The sequence below is a fragment of the Prionailurus bengalensis genome, chromosome C2 (genome assembly GCF_016509475.1).
Source record: "Prionailurus bengalensis isolate Pbe53 chromosome C2, Fcat_Pben_1.1_paternal_pri, whole genome shotgun sequence".
Taxonomy (NCBI): domain Eukaryota; kingdom Metazoa; phylum Chordata; class Mammalia; order Carnivora; family Felidae; genus Prionailurus; species Prionailurus bengalensis.
In genome coordinates, this window is record NC_057350.1 from 74,574,305 (window position 1) to 74,593,916 (window position 19,612).

At 36.6% G+C, this 19,612-nt stretch overlaps 1 protein-coding gene across 3 annotated transcripts in view; it reads left to right on the plus strand.

Moving 5' to 3' along the window:
• ATP13A3 (ATPase 13A3) overlaps positions 1-19,612 on the plus strand; it is an 88,799-nt gene that overhangs the window by 65,563 nt on the left and 3,624 nt on the right. For 2 of the 3 annotated variants that reach the window (XM_043594558.1, XM_043594557.1), the window contains 5 exons: positions 1,139-1,316; positions 2,912-3,099; positions 7,989-8,077; positions 11,454-11,534; positions 13,031-13,120. In XM_043594558.1, coding sequence (XP_043450493.1) covers positions 1,139-1,316; positions 2,912-3,099; positions 7,989-8,077; positions 11,454-11,534; positions 13,031-13,120 — 626 coding nt within the window. The remainder of the gene's footprint in view (positions 1-1,138; positions 1,317-2,911; positions 3,100-7,988; positions 8,078-11,453; positions 11,535-13,030; positions 13,121-19,612) is intronic. The other variant, XM_043594559.1, reaches the window with a different exon arrangement.

Genomic DNA, 19,612 nt, shown 5'->3' on the forward strand with positions numbered 1-19,612 from the left:
TTTAATCCAGAATATTACATCAGCCCTTTTTTGGGCATCTTGATGTTGACATTTATGAAAGAAGAGAAACCAAATATATGGATGTCTGATGTAGTCTCTTTAGACTTGGGCTATGAATTCTTGGCAGGAACATGGCAGAAGTGATGTTGTATCCTCAGTACAGCATATGAGGAGACACAAGATGTTGGTTTATTCTGGTCTTTGTGATTATATAAAAATAAGTAATGATGTAATGGGATATGACCCATTTAGTCAAATGAATATTCACAAGTTCATATTGGAAATAAATAGGGAGAGAAGGGAAAGCTCTTCCTGAGAGTAAAATGCAAACTAATAAATATAGAAGGAATGATGGGCTTAGACCATGAAAAGACCCTGATCTGATTCATCTGTTAAAACAGCTAACTCTATCCTGTGCATTAGACTAGCATCTCTGGCCTCTACCCCTACATGCCAGTAACACAGCCACGGTTGTGGCAACCAAGAATATCTCCAGACATTGCCAGATGTTCTCAGGGGTCAAAAGAATGTTGGTTGAGAACCACTGGATTAGATCGTCTTTAGTGGATACTAAAACTGGCGAGTGAAAGTTTAATGAGGAACAGGATTTTTACATAGTTTCAATATCTTTTTACAAATTACTTGTCAATTATAAAGAGGAATGTTGTGGAGCAACTTGGGGGGGCATCACCTTAATAAGTGATCAAAGCCTTTTTTGGTTACGGTTATGTTTATATAGCTTCCAACCTTTGTTAATGTCTTTTTAAGAGGAGAAAATATGTATTATTACTGTAGATTTGCAATTAAAGATTGAGAAATAAATGAATTTTTAGTTGAACATACAAGGATGGTGATTGATGTTATAGTTTATGTTTAGTATTCTTTTTACTTATACTAGTGTTTCTCTGAATTTCAGTGGGGTAATGTAAAAGTACTCATGAAAAAAATAGTACACTTTTGAAAAAGCCTAAATTATTTACTTTTACAGATTACTTAAATCTGTATGACATCTGGATTGGGTTTTGGACAATTTTTATAGTAAAGATTTGTTAGAAATAAATTTAAGTTCCTAAATGAATCTGAGTTTTATAGCAACTAATTTAGATAAAACCTCCTCCTGTTTTTCTTCTCAATATAGTGAGTTTAAATCCTGCCTGGAAGGAACTTGTGGCACAAAGACCACCCTCAGGTCTTATATCTGGGGCCCTTCTCTTCTCCGTTTTGTCTCAGATCATCATCTGCATTGGATTTCAATCTTTGGGGTTTTTTTGGGTCAAGCAGCAATCTTGGTATGAAGTATGGCATCCACAGTCAGAGTAAGTTGGTCAATCCATTTAAAAAATGTGTGTAAGATATGTGTAACATGTATGCATGTAAAAATAAGTTTTAAAATTTATATAACAGTTCACAGGCAGCTTGATTAAATAGTTAAATTATTTGGCTTATATTTGATTATAAATATTATGGTAACTCCTTTTATCTGTAGAAAGATGGTCAGGCAAGGTCCTCATGGTCACTACCAACATGAGGATATTGGACCAGTTTCTTAATTTGCTACTGAGCTTTGCTTTCCTTACCTGTAAAGTGAGAAAGTTGAAATTAATCACTAGAGTCTTTCCTAAACCCAGAATGTTTGTGTGTCGAACTTTTCTACCCTAAGTTTAGGAAATAGCATTTTAAAACAAACAATAGAAAAAAAACTCGTAAAAAAACTGCCAAGTGCTTCTCTTACTTATAAGGTAGAGTGTTCTGTCAGTGACAGATTATGATAACATTATTTTAATTAATCAAACATGTAAGCCATTCACTAAGGTAATTTTGTAGAATTAAATTTTTAGATGCAAACATTTATTTAGTTTGCTTATAATGAAAGGAGATTGTCTTTAAAAGTTTCAGGAAACTTGGGGCGCCTGGGTGGCTCAGTCGGTATAGCGTCCAACTTCGGCTCAGGTCATGATCTCGTGGTTTGTGAGTTCAAGTCCCACGTCGGGCTCTGTGCTGACAGCTCGGAGCCTGGAGCCTGCTTCAGATTCTCTGTCTCCCCCACTCTCTGCTCCTCTCATGCTCATGCTCTGTCTGTCTCTGTCTCTCAATAATAAATAAATGTTAAAAAAAATTTTTTTTAAAGTTTCAGGAAACTTTAAGAAATTTAACATTACTGTTTGCTTATATGTACATATGGACACTGCACAGAAAAAGAAATAGATGGAATTGTTCCGGAGTATCTTTCCAGAGTTCATTTGTAGCAGATTAACATTTTGTTACTAGTTGCCTATGCTTATGTAGTTAGTGTTTTAGTAATGGGTATTACCTGTGTTTGTCCTGCCCACCTGGGAGTAGAGCTCAAAGAGCACCGTACATCGGTGAGAATATTGAGGGTCGTCTAGGTGCCAGGTGCTTTCCTAGGCATTGACAGAGTCATCCCTCATTCCTTAACAGTAACCCTGTGATGGCACAGGTGGTATCCACACTTATAGGTCAGGAAATGGGCTGAGAAATAAAGTAATATTTCCTCGATTAAGCCAAAAAATTGGTAGAGCTAAGGTCAGACCTAAGGTCTGTTAACCTTTACTGTGTTAAAATTACTCTCAAAATTTGATTTTTTAAAAAATTTTACCCCAGTATAATCCACATACAGTGTTACATTAGTATCATCCTTAAATTTAAACAATGAGTGGGGCTTATTTATTATGACGTTTCTTCTAGTTTTTTAAACTGACTGGAATGTGACTAAAGAGAAGAGACACTTAACGCTGGTGTTGCCTGTTCCATATATTTTACCTTGATGTTGTTGGATCTCTTCCTATAAGCACCACCTTATTTCTATTTATGTTATGATAGTGATTGAGGACAGTGAACTTTTGGGAAGTGAGTATTGTGTTTAGTAATGTAAACATTTTTTGTGTTCTAGTGCTTGTAATACGACGAGAAGCCTGTATTGGAATTCTTCATACTTGGACAATGAAACCAAACCTGATACACATAATATACAAAATTATGAAAATACCACAGTGTTTTTTATCTCCAGTTTTCAGTACCTCATAGTGGCAATTGCCTTTTCAAAAGGAAAACCCTTCAGGCAACCTTGCTACAAGAATTGTAAGTTTGGCATTTGTTGTGATTTCTTTTATCCTGCTTCCTTTCTTTAAAAATAATGTAAGAAGAGTAGAGTTGAAACTGTTCTTTCAATGTGAAATAGGTCTTCATGAATAGAATGAACCTAGTGATTTAGATGTTTACTGTCTTGTTTTGTTCTCATGGGAGCTGCCAGTCTAAAGTTTAAAATTGAAGCCACCCTGTTCTAAACATTCCTGGTTTTCACATCCTATTGCTTCTGGCTCCAGCTTTTATTTTTACAGCACGTTGCAGACAGAGTTAGAATTAGAAGCAGGAACAGAGGATCTTCAGTTGGAACAGTGGGTATTGCTCTCTGCTGCTGGGCGGTCTGCACAGTGCCAACTGTCTTCCTGTCATTTTTGACACTGGTGCAGACAGCGTTCACCTGCAGTTCTTTCTTTCTGTCACCTCTGCATCCACTGCCGAAAGGGCCAGTAGAAGGGAGTCTTGTGCCGGTGTCAAACTTGTCTACCTATGGCAGTAGGAGATAGCATTTCGATTAATCAAAATTGGAGCTTATAGGGAAAAACATCAATTGCCAATTTTTTTTAAATTTGAGAATATACTAATATCTGGGACAACTTAATTTTTTTCATATAAAACTTCAGATATTTGCAATATTATAGAATGAATAGTAGTTATTCTTTGTTGTAGATGTAAAGAAATGCTGGTGTTCTACTTGGCAAACTGGTCACAGATTTCGGGAATTATACCTGTCACGTCAGTTTACAGCGCATTTTCACATTATTTTATTCTTCTACCCTATGTGGTTTGTAGGTCAAATTTTATTGCTTCATACATTTGGACAGGTTAAGATGATTCAAGTATCAATATTTTCATCTGTTTTTAATTTTTTTTTTTTTCACAAAAACTGATATTATCTAATAAGTAGAAAGTATATTACTGAGACCATATTGGAAGCATGCTTTGGGACAAAAAGCCTTCCATAGAAGGTCAATCACTTCTTCTAAGAGGACTTTGTAACTAAAGTTAGCTTTAGTTGAGGTGAACTTAGTGAAAGTTGATGTATGTATTTTAGTTTTAGTTCCATATTTTTAAATTTCAAGGAAATATTTAGCATGCCCAAGGTTAGCTGAAACATGTGTCAGAGAATAATGCCTCGCCCCCTTTTTTTAATTAAGAAAACTGGTGTTCAGACTGTTTGGTAAGCAAGACAGCTGTGTCAGGAAAGTTAATTTTAGAGGTCTGAGAAAATCTACCATATCCATGCTTCTCCAATTAAAAAAAAGATTGTTTTCCTATTTTAAACGCATCTTTTGTGTTATTTGGAAAACTTCAAAAAACTTAAAGGCTTTGTATTCCCATGTAATTTTGTATTAAGGTATTTTATATTCCAATTTAATTTCAAATTCACTTGAATAAAAAATAATCCCAATTGTTGATCACTGGCCTATTTTTGTTAGAACATGATTAAAAATTGTGGTTTGGCAGAAATATAGCCACAGAACTTTTGTCCTTAATATAAGCAGTTTGTGCATGTCTGTCAGTGGATAAACAGAAGTGCATGCTATCTTAAAACATGCCTGCTAGAAAATAAAATAGGAACACTAAAGTCAACATATACGTATTTTGCTAATTTTCACATCTTGTCTGCCTGTCATTGGAGTCTCCTAATCTTGGAGTTACTGATGAATAAAGAAAGAAAAGTAGAAAATAAGAAGTGACAGAAATAAAGTCTAACTTTATAAAGGAATATACAATGTAAAGTATAAATATAGTTGAAATGAATGGAGAAAAGGTTAAGGCTTTACTAGAGTTGACATTAGCTTTTCATTTTTTACTGTAGAATAGACAGTTAACAGTTCTTTGCCAGGACTTGCTAGTTGCTGTTCTCTGTATCTAAATAGTAAAACGTATGAAACCTATCTTGAGATTACTGTTTTTAAAAATTAATATCTGTCTTAGGCATTTAAGGCAGTCTCTTCAGAGTTGGGTTTTTTTTGTTGTTGTTGTTGTTCTCTTCTACTGGTTGGATTCTAAATAAAACCAAATTTCAGTCTGTGGTGACCCATTTTCAACTTTAGCTTAGCCCACTTATCTTTTCTCCTTTGACCATGCTATCATTTCGACGGCCATGATGATACAGACTTAATTCTTACACTCTCATTTAACTAGATGTGATTTCTTGGGATTTGGCTTCAGTTTTTGCTCCAGTTTCTTGACTTGACCCCTATAACTCCTGCTTGTGACATCCTAGTCCTTTCTCAGTCTGTGAAGACCTCACTACTGAACTGCCAGGATCTCTCTTCCTCAGGGTATATGCATTTTTTCCTGGTCATCTGCCAGGCCTGAATTGGTTGGAGCAGATACCTAGAGGCCCTGCAGGATAAGCTGGCCTTTCAAAGATAAGAAACTGAGTAAGGAAGGGCGAGGGGGTGGAGGGAGAGGAGGGAGAATTAGGAATAAAAAGACTTGAAATTTGTGGTTATGGGTCAGAAGATCCCAGTTCATATTTTTTGAGGAAGGAACAGCTAGAGAAGTATATATCAGAGTCATAAACAAGTTTGTAGGCTTATTTATCCTATGTAAGGGTTTATTTTTGAGTCACATACCAAGGGGAATATAAAAGAAATCCTTCTGGTGCTTGATTTTGTTGCCACATTCCATCAAAATGGTCTGGTATCATCAACAACAAATCTGTGATGCCCTAAGCTGGGACATATTTAATAACTTTAATTTACTTATTGCTTTGCCTTTTAAGGACTAAGTCTGCTCTTCCCTATGGTATCCTCATCATGTTAGTTAAAATACCTTGACTCCAAAGGACTTGTTCCCTGTTCACACAGCTTTGTGGTAGAATCTAAATCTTTAACTTACGGAACATTGTTCCCTGATCTCCAGTTACCACCAACACAGAATTTGTTTTGATTGCTGTCTTCTCATTACTTGTACTTCAGTAGCAATACCAGCAGAGTCCAGGAGCAGAGAGCACAGTTTACTAGAGACTCTGTACCTCTCAAAAACGAATACCTGATTTTCTCGTTCTTGGTTTCCCTATTGATCTTTTCATTGTAGTGGTTATATACATCTGCCAACCATGCACCTCCCCATCAGATTTCTTTGAATAGTGCCTCTTTTTCTCCCCTGGCTAAACAGAAGAGAGGTTCAACTGCTTATTTTCTGCTTCACATGGAAAATCTTGGCAGATTTTTAGAGGTGTGATCAAAGGTGTGTCTTTCTAGGAGAAAGACAGGAACATTTGAGAAACACTGTTGAGGTAGATGTAAGACATTTGTGAGCCTGAGTAAAGGAAAACAAAAAAAAAAAATTGTTTTTTTCTGGCAACATGTCAGGAAGTAGATTGCAAATCTGTTTTGCTTATGGCTGTAAAAATGCATTCGAATTTGGAAAACATTCAATATGGGCTATTACTATTTTGAACCAGCTTTCTTTTCTGTCACCATATCTCTCTGGCATTTGTATTCTGATCATTTCTTGTCCTTTTTCTGAATTTGTCTTTTGTGTGCTTCTGTACTTGAAATTAGCACTGTCCAAACAGTTTAACTGACCACAATAACTGTATGAGTGACTGTGTAACTTATATATTACTTTAGTTGCTACGTTTATTGAATAGAATGTTATAGTTCCTGTTTATAGCTTAGTAGTATGTTTTAAAAATAAAGATCTAGAAAAAATATTTTTTTTTAATCTAGCATGGACCCAAATTTTTCAGCCTGTTGGTCAGTGACTTATAATAAAAAAAGTGTCCCCACTTTGACATGAATGTTAATAAAACTTCCAGCCCAAGTTGTTAGGACAGTAAATCTAGATATTAATACATGTAAACAATAAATACATATATATAGAACATAATGTTATTTCTACAAAACAATAAATATTGGCTTATAGGTTTGAACTGACATATTAACAGTGTTTGTAAATGGCTCCCACATTTAAAAATAGTATGAGATTCCTCATTTCAAATCCAAAAATTGGATATTAACTTCTTTACGCAATCTGAAGGCTTCGTGATAAAATTTTGGTTTTACATGGTGTTAGTAAAATTTGAGTTTCAAGATGACCTCAAATAAGAACTTGTAAGTAAATATCCAAACCAAAGAAACAAGGGGAAAAAGTTGGGGGGGTGGGGGTGGGTAGCAATATAATGGGGAAAGTTCTGAGCCTTAAGGCTCATTATATGAGAGTATGTTTGTATATTTGCAGGTGTATGCATGTATGTACACGGTTAACAAAATGACCACAAGCAGGGAGTTTTATTTTGGAGTTAGAAAAGTAATGCAAAGTACTCTGAGACTGAATTTACCGCTCCTAGCTACTGCAGCAAGTGGATTAACCCACATTTAAAATAGTAGATACTCAGTTTCTGGGTTTTAGCGTACATTTTCTGTAGAAATATTTCATGGAGGAAGTCATTAAGAAAGTGGGATACACTTAACAGAAATATACTTACAGTCAAATTAGAATGTCTCCATTTAGGATTATAACATACTTAATACTGGGAATAAATGTTATTCAGTATTTTTATATTCAATAATTATTACATACATGTTTTAAATGATAATTTCATTTTGCTCTACATAATCTAGTCTCCTATCTGTGAATTATATATTGACTTGATTATCTTATAAATTAGCTATCTATCTAGGAGAACTACAAAATGTCTCCTATTTTTATAAATGCTGATTATTTCTATGTCACATAATGAATCCTTTGGGCCTGGATGATGTGCCGTACTCTAGGAAATAACATAAAACACACATTTTGTGTACTTCATCAACCTAAATAGATGTATCCAAAACCAAATTTAGGATTGCCAGTATACCAGTTGTTATTATATGCATTTTTATTTAAAGGAACTTCTAATTTAATTGTTTTACTTTCTTTTTCAGATTTTTTTGTTGTGTCTGTGATTATTTTGTATGTTTTCATATTACTCATCATGTTGCATCCAGTTGCCTCTATTGACCAGGTTCTTCAGGTAAGGGTTCAGCACATCAATTACTACTGGTTGTCTGAGGGTGATAATATCTAGTAAGACAGTGATAGAAGATGACACACTAATAGTTCATGAAAGTTACACAGCCAAATAGGACTTTTGGATGTTTGCTAGGGCTTATGATCTACCCCCTCCTTTGTTCTCGGGTTACTGGGGACAGAGACTCAACTCTGAAGGTCTTTCCCCCCCAGGACCTCTTCTTTCTGAATTTTCTAAAATGCAGTTAAAGTGACCCAAAAATACCCTAGAAAGAATAAAGAACATAATTGGAACATCAGCTTTTATTGCTCTACCTGTTATTTTATGTTTCTTTCCTGTTCCTTCAGTCTTTGCTTCTGGTTCCATTTCCCTCTCTACAAACAAATGTTGCTTGGTCTTTAAAAATAAAAAAACTTTGACCCTGTTATTTGATCTGTCCCTTATCGACCCACTTCTTGAGTAGTCTATACCTACTGCCTCTTCTTCACTGTCCACTGAGTTCTTTTTTTCATTAAAAACTTTATGAATGCTGAAATACCTGTTTTATATAGAAGAAAATGCACACCTATTTAAGTTGTTAAGCGTAATAGTAATAAAAGAACACCCATGAGTTCATCATCCAACCTAAAAAGGTAACACTACCAGCATCAGTAAGGCACTATCATGTACCTTTTTCCAAACATTCTGAGGGAACCACTATTCTAATTTTTTATCTCATTGGCTTGCTTTTCATTATACAATTACCATACTGTATGAAGCCATAGAAGTTTTGCTTGCTTTTGACCTATATGACAATGTTATCTTACTATTTGTATTTTTCTGTGACTTGCTTTTTCCCATTAGCATTATTTTTAAGAGGCATCCATGTTGATACATGCATTTCATTTTCACTACTATATAGAATTCCATTGTAGGAATATATTTTCATGCATTTCTCCATTCTCCATTGGTAAATAATTAGGTTGTTTGTAGTCTTTTCCTGTGTTAACAGTGCCGGTATGAACGTGCAGTACAGGTCCTGTAGTGTATGGGAGTGAGTGTTGACATACCACAGAGTGGGAATGGAGTGGTTTATCCCAGGTACAAGCAGCTGTGTTATTCAACTTGGAAGAGATTGACGATTTATAGTCCTTACCAGCAGTGTATGAGTGTCTGTTTCCCCACATGCTTCATGGAGGGATTTAGATAAGCACTTTAAGCAAAAGAAGAAAACAAAAACCACGTATGTTTCTCCCACCACATGTGTCTTTCTGCTGCTTCACATCTGTCTTCTTAAGTTCAGTGGACTTGTCCTTTTAATTATTTTTTTCCCAACCTTACTTAACTCTTCAGCAGTATTTGAAAAGTTAGCCATGTGATTATTCTTGAGACTCCCTCTACAATTTTGTGATGCTGTGCTCCCTTCTGATTTTTTCCTACCGTTATGGCTAATTCTCATTCTCTCTGATGGATTCAGACTCTTCCTGTTCCTTAAATGTTAGTGTTCCACACATTCTTGTTCTTCTCGCTCGTGTTACTCTGTACATTTGGGTGAGCTGCTCTATAGTGCCAGCTTCACCCATGGTGCCATCTGTGTTGGTCTAGCTCTCACAACTGAGCCTTAGGATTGAATATGCACTGACATACTGAATATTATATGCGTGGTTCGCCCATCAGTTTTCTGATTCAGCACTTTTATAACTAAGCTTATCATATTCTTCCTCAACCCTGCTTTGTCTTGGTTTTTTTAGTACCACCATTTGTCCAAGTCAGAAGTGTGTATATGTGTCCTTGTCTTCTCCTTTTCTTTTCAAAGCCAGTCTTTTCCTAGATTCTCTCCATTTTCTTACTCTGAATCTTTTAGCTTTAATCCATCCCATTTGCCACCTAAAAAGAAACCGTTGTTTCCTCTATTCACAAAACTTCTGACACCAGTTGTGTGGGGGTTGTTCCCACACTCGTCTCCAACTCTGGACTCCAACTCAGTATCTTACAGTTCAGTTCTGGCACTACTTGGAATTAGCCAGACCCTACAGGTTAAGGGCTGTGTCCCACAAGAGTGCTCCCCAACAAATTGCAGGTCCCAAGTCATCACCTGTACTTCTGACTAATTAGCTATGAACCAGAGTTCCCAGAACCCACTTCTCAGGTTTGAGAATTTGCTGTAAAACTCAGGGAAACACTTATGTTTATTGGTTTATAATAAAGATTATAATAAAGGTACAAATGTACAACCTGGTTAAAAGGCAGATAGGCCGAGGTCTAGAAAGGTCTTGAGAATAAGAGCTTCTGTTCCTGTGGAGTTGGGGCTGCACCACCCTCCCAGCACATGCATGTGTTGACCGAACCAGAAGCTCTCCAAACCCTGAAGTTGAGGGACATTTTTTTTAAATGGAGGCTTCATTATGTAGTTATGGCCCATTATTAACTCAATCTCTAGTCTCTCTCCCTTCTGTGGAGGATGGGAGAGCGGGGCTGAAAGTTCTGAGCTTCTAATCATGGCTTAGTCTTTCTGATGACCAACCCCCACCCTGAAGCTAACCAGAGCCCACCAAGAGTAGCCTCATTAGAATAAAAAACATGATACCCAGGATATTCCAGGAGATTTAGAAGCTCTGGGTAAGATGCTTCTATTGCCAACATCACTTGGGAAATTAAAAGAGTTTTAAAAGCTCTGTGTTACACAGAAACCACATATATATTTCTTATTTTGTGGCCCTATCACTAGTTTCAGCTTCCATCATCTCTTGCCTTGATCACTATAGCAGTCTCCACCCCTGAAATCTTTCTTGCTGGAGTCATAGGGGTTTTTCTAAAACCTCTTAGATCGTATCAACTCCACAGCACCTAGCATAGTATCTTAGGTGCTCAGTAAATATTTGCTAGTCGACTAAAAGGTGAATGCATGAATGGAATTTTTTTTCTTTTTCTTTTTTAGACCTTAGAAATTAAACATAGATTTTAAAGTGAAAACGTAGACTGTTTGTTAAATTGATTTGGATAGTCCTTTTATGAATTTGTCTTTATATCAATATGTAGAGTTTTGAGTGATACTTCATTATTAGATTGGTATCTGCCTCATTGTTTAAAGACAAGACTTTACTTTAAAAATAGGGACTTGTTAGAAGTTCATGAACCAGTAGAAAGTATGGGCTTTTGAGTCTTAGTGATTAGGATTTGACTCTAAGCTCAGCCGCTTTACTGTATTCTTTACACCTTGAGTTACACTTTTGTCATCGGAAAAGTGGATATACCTTGTGGCATTGTTAAGGATAGAGTAGATAATGTATGTGAAGGTACTTGGTATATAATAAGAATTCGGTAAATGTAGAAATTATTATATAATGCAGTAATGTTAATTGCGTACTACAATTTTAACTTAAAAATTTTTGTCTTACAGATAGTGTGTGTACCATATCAGTGGCGTATAACTATGCTTATGATTGTTCTTGTCAATGCCCTTGTATCTATCATGGTGGAGGTAAGCACTTCAGATGATCAAATGACTATGTTGCTGTTTTGGGATTCTTGGTGATTTAATACTCCTGGAGGAAGAGGACAGGTGGCAGCATGGAAATCTACCAAGAATCTCAGTTTCATTTTAGTTAAAATCATTTAGCTTTTTCTTCTTGACCTTTTCCATGAAGTGAATGTAGTCCTGTTAAGGGATATAACTTAGCTGCACTCATACAGATAGGAGAAAGTAACCAGTGAGATAGCAAAAAGCAGTGATCTTTAGAAGGGAGAGAAGATTGGTGCTCATAGTAAACCAGTGATCATGAAATCACAGTGGGCATGTACCACCAGTGACCTGTGATATACAGTAAAATCTCCCGTTGAAGGAAAGAAAGGAGGGAGGGGCTTTCTCCATGAATTGTAGTGAATTTTAATAACAGTTTATCGAAAGTATAAAATAACGACCACTGTGAACTTACCAGCACTGATTGCTGGAACTTCGTTCTTGGTAGTTACTTCTAAGTTTCCTCTAGAGGTCTTAAGTCCTCTTTGATCCATTGTGTATTTTATAGTTACTCTCCTAGTAGGATTGCCTTTAATTTGGCTTCTATAAAGGGAGCGAGTAAGTTCTCATTTGCTCTTTTTAATAAGATTGTGTCTGTTCTCAGAACTACTATTCTAATTCACTCCTCTAGTAGCAATAGGTGAAATGGAAGAAGGAGATGCAGTTGTGATTTTTAAGTTAAGGGTTTGTTTATGAGGCAGGCTTTTGAACTAAAATTAGGTAATTTGTGGGAAACTGTGTGTGCCTTGGTGATAATTGTTCTCAACTTGGAAATTATGTTTAATTTGTTATCTAAAAGATGACTTGGTATTTAAATTTGGGCCATAGTGGGCAGCATGGATATTATGGTACTGATCTTTTTAAATTGCCCAGTGAAAATGATTTTCTCTGTTTTATGGACACCAGAAAGTACATCCAAGATACTATATTTTAAAAGTTTTCCTTTTTCTATAGAAGTTCATCTGTTCATATAAATGTTATTTCAAATAAAATTTAAAAAAAATTTTTAAGGGAATCCTCTCATAATTTCTCTTAATTTATTATTCTTGCTTACCGTCAAGAATTATTTGTGTTGGACTCTGATGAAGTCATACACATTTATACATATTATGTTTAACTCAGTGAAAATAATTCATTGTTAACTCAGATTATAACCATTATTTTAATATGGGAAAGGCCTGAGGATTCAAATAAAAGCCATATTTTGTGGAAAGTTTAGAGGTCCCATTTTATCAAGAATTTTATGATGATTTATATTTGTTACAAAAGTTCTGTTGTGTAAAACAAAACAAGTTCTATTATACTTTATCCTTTTTCAATATTAACTGAAATTGTATGAAAACCAAGTCATGTTTTTCACTAATGATGCAGCATTGTGTGAGCCTTTTAAAAATGTGCGCATTAATAAAGAATGACTTAGTCATTTTTAATTCTTAACTCACTGGAATATCTCTCAGAACTTCTTCCTTGACATGGTCCTTTGGAAAGTTGTGTTCAATCGAGACAAACAAGGAGAATACCGCTTCACCACCACACAGCCGCCACAGGTTGGAAATCAGCACTTGCTCTCCATTCTTCACGTGTATCTAGGCTCCTTTAGTTGTGTGCTCTGCCTTCTGTAGGGTGGTATTCTGTTGTGTGTCACCTCCACCTTTCCCCTGCGCCTGGCATTCCATTTCCTGTAAGGAGTCCTAGAAAATTCTTGGCAAACGTTTGTTACAGGCTTTTCAGGACTTCAGGAATTTCATAAGTCTCTTTTCCATTCCAATCCTTATCTTCTCTGTGTCTGAAGATCTTTTTCTCAGTAGTGAGAGTTCATTTTTCCATTTCTCTCTGGCTTACATGTTTACAGTTTTCATGAGTCCCATTAGAAGCTAAATGAGATTCATGTAAACAAAGTTATGAAATGGGAATTGTTCATGAATCAGAGTCCAGAGAACAAAATTTTGAGGAATTATTTCTGATTGCTTGTCAGCAGTTACTGTGCCTTAATTTTGGGCAGCTCTTTGGCTTTTCCAGACGTATGTCTCTCTTCATTCAGAAAAAAATCTCAGAGAGACTGTGCAGATCTTTATATAAACCATCGCTTAGGACTTTTGAGTTTTTAGATCCATTAAGCAGCTTACTATTTGAAAGATACACAAGCTCCATGGTAAAAAGAGAAGAGAAAGAGATGAATAAAACCCATTTCCTAGTGTTTGGATGCTGTAGTCATATACTATAACCTCTAGTCACGTAGTATATGACTAATACACATGTATGTACTTCTACAACACATAAGGAAACATATAAGGTCGGTCTTAGTTTTTTTTAAACTGATAACCATCGAATCAGCTCTGATCCACTTGTTTAGCTGTAGAGAACTTGACAATACAGTGTCTCCTTGCTTCATGATCTGACCCATTGCTGTTTGTAGGTGTATGATGGGCTTTTTACATATGCCAAGTCCTAAATCTTCTGCTCATCCTCAGCCAAGAGGAAAGCTGTCAGAGTTCAAGAGGATTCCCTGGCATTTCTGAGTTGGGTCACTCACTTATTTTTAGCCTTCTTTTACCTAAGTAGCAACTTCCTGAACTTTATTTTGGTAGTTTAGTAGGCTCGATGCCCAGAGTAATATCACAGATTGCTTTCTTTTTAAGAGGTCCTGTGGAGTGCCATTTCCTTTTTAATGCTTTATGACGAAGAGTGAAAGTTTGGTACTAATGGCATGTGTCTGGCTTCACCTTTAGTTCCTTTTTCTCAAAACAGTATAGTGATAAGGCTAGAACTGTATCAGGGCTCACGTCCATTAGTGAAATCTCCTCTGTGTCTGAGTTTTTTTTTCCTTTGGGTTACCTTACTACATTATTTCAAGGGGTGGATTTCGGCTCCTATCATCAGTCCTCATATGACATGTTTGCATTGGCAAGGCGCAGGCCAAGGAAAACATTTACATTGAGTTTTCAGCTCTCACTGTTGATCCAGAAAATGCAGGGGTGCCTGGCTGGCTCAGTTGGTGGAGCGTGCGACTCTTGATCTCAGGGTCATGAGTTCAAGCCCTACATTGGGTGTAGAGATTACTTTAAAAAAATAAATAAAATTTTTAAATAAGAAATGCAGATTCTGAGGAGGCATTATATATCCCTATTTAGTCAAAAGTGGGGGGTCATAAGCCTCCTTTAAAATATTTGAATTGGACATTTCTCCTCACTTTTCAAACAAAATTAAATGAGAGACAATTGTATTATTTGCTAAGTCTCTGTTTCCTAGAAATTTGTTAGTATCTGTCCTCCTTATTTTATTTTATTTATTTTTTAATGAATTTTTAAAACGTTTATTTATTTTGAGAGAGACAGAGTGTGAGCAGGAGAGGGGCAGAGAGAGAGAGAGGGAGACACAGAATCCGAAGCAGGCTCCAGGCTCTGAGCTGTCAGCACAGAGCCCGATGTGGGGCTTGAACTCACAAACCGTGAGATCATGACCTGAGCCGAAGTCGGATACTTAACTGACTGAGCCACCCAGGGGCCCCTCCTCCTTATTTTAAAAGTCTGTGTCTCTCATGTGGCTTCCTATCTCTGAAGTGTTCAGAGGAGAGAGTGAAGGCAGAAAGTGGTCTAGAATAGACAAATCCAGCATCCCCTGTGTGTTTGCCACCTTGTTCTGAGAATCACTGAGCAGACAACGATTTTAGTCTTCAGTTTCTGTGATTGTGATTAAGAAAGCATTTTTTAAATTACTGGCTTTAGAAAAGAGTTCTTATAATGTGTTAGCACAGAGTGATACACTTTCATCTTCTGACACTTTCAGAATGTGTAATGTGGCTTCACTGTTCATATTTGTGACCCTTCAAGAACCAGTCAGCTAGTTATATTACTATAAGGTCTCAATCAGAGCCCACTCTGTTGCTCGCCACCCCCCGTCCCCAGACATTTGATGGTGTCTGGAGACATTTTTGGTTATCACAATTGGAGGGGAAGAGGGGTTGCTACTGGCATGTAGTGGGTAGAGGCCAAGGATGCTGCTAAATGAACATCCTATGGTAGTACACAGGACAAACCCCTCCCAACAGAGAATTTTTAGTCCAAGATGTCACTGGTGTCAAGGTTGAAGGTGAAAAGAGACTAGAGGTGAGAGTGCCCTGCTGCATCAGGAACTTCTGTGGCTGCCGTAATTCTCCTGTGCCACAAACTGTTATTCGTGTCTGCCTGCTCTGTGCTCTTTTCTACCAAGAATCACAGGAGATCTTCTCAGACTGCAAGTCCCAGCTGTCTATATTATTTCTGGGGGATGAAAAGCCCTATTTCTTTTTTGTCTTCCTAACCATATAGACCCATATAGGTTGAAAGTTTCAAAACAAGAGGCCCTGGACTAGGCTCCGGGTCTTAGACAGTTGGATTGGGAAGTCAAGAGCCTCATCTGGAAATCTCTGATAACCTTTTCTAAAATACCTGATAATCTGTAAGGTACTGTGCAACACCTCCAGGATCCTCCCAAAATCTTAAGGTATTTCTCACTTCACTATATATGTAAAGAAGCAACATTCAGTCAACTTGCCATGGTTATGCCATCTACTGAGTGACAGAGTTGGGCGTTGAAACCAGGGTTTCTGATTTTAAGAAGAGTTTTCTATAGAGCTTTACCCTGTTTGGGAAGATCTGTGCAGCACATTCTCTTGCTAAGAAGCATTGGTGCATATCCCATGTCTGGTAAACTGAGGCCACTTAGTGGTAGATGTGGAACTAGGATTACATCATCATGTAGTTTGATCCCGCCTGAGGATTTGTGCCTGATTGTTTTCCTTTTGCGGGGGAAAGCAAGTATTAGTTGTAGTCCTTATGCCACTGAAACATTGTTTGAGCTTACTTAGATAGAATGCTAATTCTGGTTGTCTTTATTTTTATATTCGGGATTGGTATGGAAGAAGACTATTATGAAAACCACAGTATCATTACAGCATTTTCCCCACAAGCATGGCTTTATTCCTTTACATGCTACTCATGAAAACGTTTTGTAAAAGACACTGCTGAAAGTAAACTGGCATTGGGGTTCTAGAACCAACAGCTTGGAATGGTCTAAGAAGCAGGAGAATTTTAGCTGTAGATCTTTTTGCAAGTTCCTTGTGGTTTCTCTGTTGGACTGTGGCAGCTTCTTTCCCATCTTTGAGGGATACACTTGGTTGTTTAACCACTCCTTCCAGTTGCTACGGCTACTGTGTTCTCCTGCTTCAGGGACTTATGCCTAGGTGTTTGGGGAGACCCGAGTGCTCATTCTGAGCCCTGTGCTGCTCCACATCTGCCTTCTTGGTGCACAGAGCTTCTTTCTCTTCTTGCTACCATCATCTCTCCCTTGGTTCATTTCTCATTCTAGCCTGCCTGTAGCACCTGTTATTTTCTCTACCCGTGAATTCTGTTGTATTTAAGGATGCATGTGGTGTGTTTGTTTCAACTAACAAACCTGTGCTTGCCTATTGTGTACTTCATGTGTATGATATTTGGGGGAAGGGAGGGTACAGGAACAAAATGTTTCCAATTTAAGCAGAAGGGGGATCCCCTAGTGTTTCTTGTGACTTAATTTATTTTTTCTAAATTATAACAAGTGTACTTGTTTTTAATAAGGAAATAGGATTTTTTAAAAAAATATTCACCTTAATGTGGAAGGAGTTCTATTTAATTGTGATTCTGTTTGCAATGAAATTTGTTTTAATTTTATTGCTTGCCACACTTTCTACAGGTAGGAAACAGTGGATATAGGTATATATGTGTCTATTTGTGTGTAGTGTATGTGTGTGTCTCTTAAATTTGGAGACCCTGGGCTATGATTTTCCTTAACTCAGCGTGCTATGCTTGCCACATTGCCCTTTAACCTGGATGGCTCATCTGGACAGACAAGGCCTAGCTTTTCTTGCCTTTTTTTTTTTTTTTTTTTTTAAGTCTTTTCTTGTGGTCCTTTAACAGTGCTGTAGGCTGTAAAATAAAAAGTGACAGCTTTTGGATTGATTTAGGAACAATGATCTTTCCTACAATTACATTGAAGAATTAAACACCTTTGGGAAAAGATAGATCCAAGTAGTGAGCCTCACCTCAGGTTAAATGTCAAGGGTTATTGTATATGTGCTTGCATGACATGTGTATGTGGAAAGGAATTACAGTTGACCCTTTAACAACACACGTGTGAGAGGTGCTAACCACCCCCCTCACTGCGCGGTCCAGAATCTGTGTATAACTTTTGACTTCTCAAAAACTTAACTACTGATAGATAGCCTACTGTTGGCCTTACTGATAAAATAGTTAACACATATTTTGTGTGTTGTATGTATCATATACTGTTATTTTTACAATAAAGTAAGTTAGATAAAACTTGTGACTACAGAAATCATAAGGAAGTACTGTATTTATCAAAATGTGCATAATCGGACCTACACAGTTCAAACCCATGTCGTTCAAGGGTCATCCGTATTTGTTATTTGGATCACCTTGAGAATCCTATATCTAGTCTCTTCTGTATCCTAATGCCAAATATTTTCTTGTAGTCTTGTTTTAAGATGATGATGATAAACTCTTTTTAGCTATGACAGTAAAGACGCTACTAGATAAATGATCTCCAGCATCTACCTGCCCCCCAACCCCCTGCACCTTACTTGTGACCACAGTTTGTGCCTGTGAATTCCTGGTACCAGTGCAGCTTACCATGTTTGTTGACAAAATAAACTAGAAGACCTTTAAAATTTTTTTTAAGTTTTTAAAAAAATTTTTTTTACTGTTTATTTTTTATTTTTGAGACAGAGACAGAGCATGAACAGGGGAGGGGCAGAGAGAGAGAGGAGACACAGAATCTGAAACGGGCTCCAGGCTCTGAGCTGTCAGAACAGAGCCCGACGTGGGGCTCGAACCCACGAACTGTGAGATCATGACCTGAGCCGAAGTCAGATGCTTAACTGACTGAGCCACCCAGGCGCCCCATTAAAGTTTTTATTTTAAAGTCTTTTTGCTGCTCTCCACTGGCCAATTTAGAGACATATGTTTCAAAACCTGTGTTATAGCAAATTTGCCTCTCTCAATGATGAAGCCATTTGGGTGTTAAAATTAGAATGTTGTCTACCTCGGTTATGTTACACTTGCATTTTGTGAGATTGCCTCCGTTGAGATTAAACCTACTCGTAGTTTGATGGCAAAACAAAACAACCTGGGATTTAGATTTTGCTTTGGAGAAGCAACAGCCAAAATAATTAGAAATTGACTGTTGATCTTCAGAGGTGAATATGACCACAGGTCTCTGAATAGTCATTTTAGTTACCTGATTTCAGGTTTAGTTATTTATCTCAAATTTCCTTTAAGACCAGTTCTGAGGGCCTATATTGAATTTACATTTTTGTACAATTACTAGGGACTGCTTTCTTGTTCTTCAGAGACTGTTTATCTAAGATCACATTCATTAAAAACATCAGGATTGATCCAGAAGGATTTCAGTGCCAGCAGAGCTTTCTATTACGAAATAATTCTAAGAAATAGTACTCAATTTACCTTTTCAGAAGTAATTTTCTGTGTACTTCTTTCCCATAGTGGAACACCAGGGGACACTATAATTATAAAATGAAATTTTTTTTATGTTAATGAAAGTGTGTTAAAAGAAGTGATTGACAATAAACATGATATAAATTCTAATTTTGACCTAACAATATTTTCATCGTGCTTCATTTTTTGAAAGGTGACATTCACTAACAGTAACAATAATATTTAACAATGCTTTCTTCCAAAAAATGATCAGCGGCTAAGTTGCCAGGAGGAATGGTATTAAGAGATAATTTGAGATAGAATATGAGGGTCTCTATATTAAATATGAAAAATGTTTTCTTTCTGAATAGTTTAAAGTTATTCTTCGTACACTTGATGTTTTATGTGTTATAGAATTATAAAATCCAGATCTGCAAATTTTTAAAAAAATGTATCTGCACACAAGAGGATAGGTACATAAAACTAAATAAAATGAAATTGCATTGATAATTTAAAAAATCTTAAAAAATATGTTCCTAAATAATTGAAAGCTGACCTTTTTTACTTGAG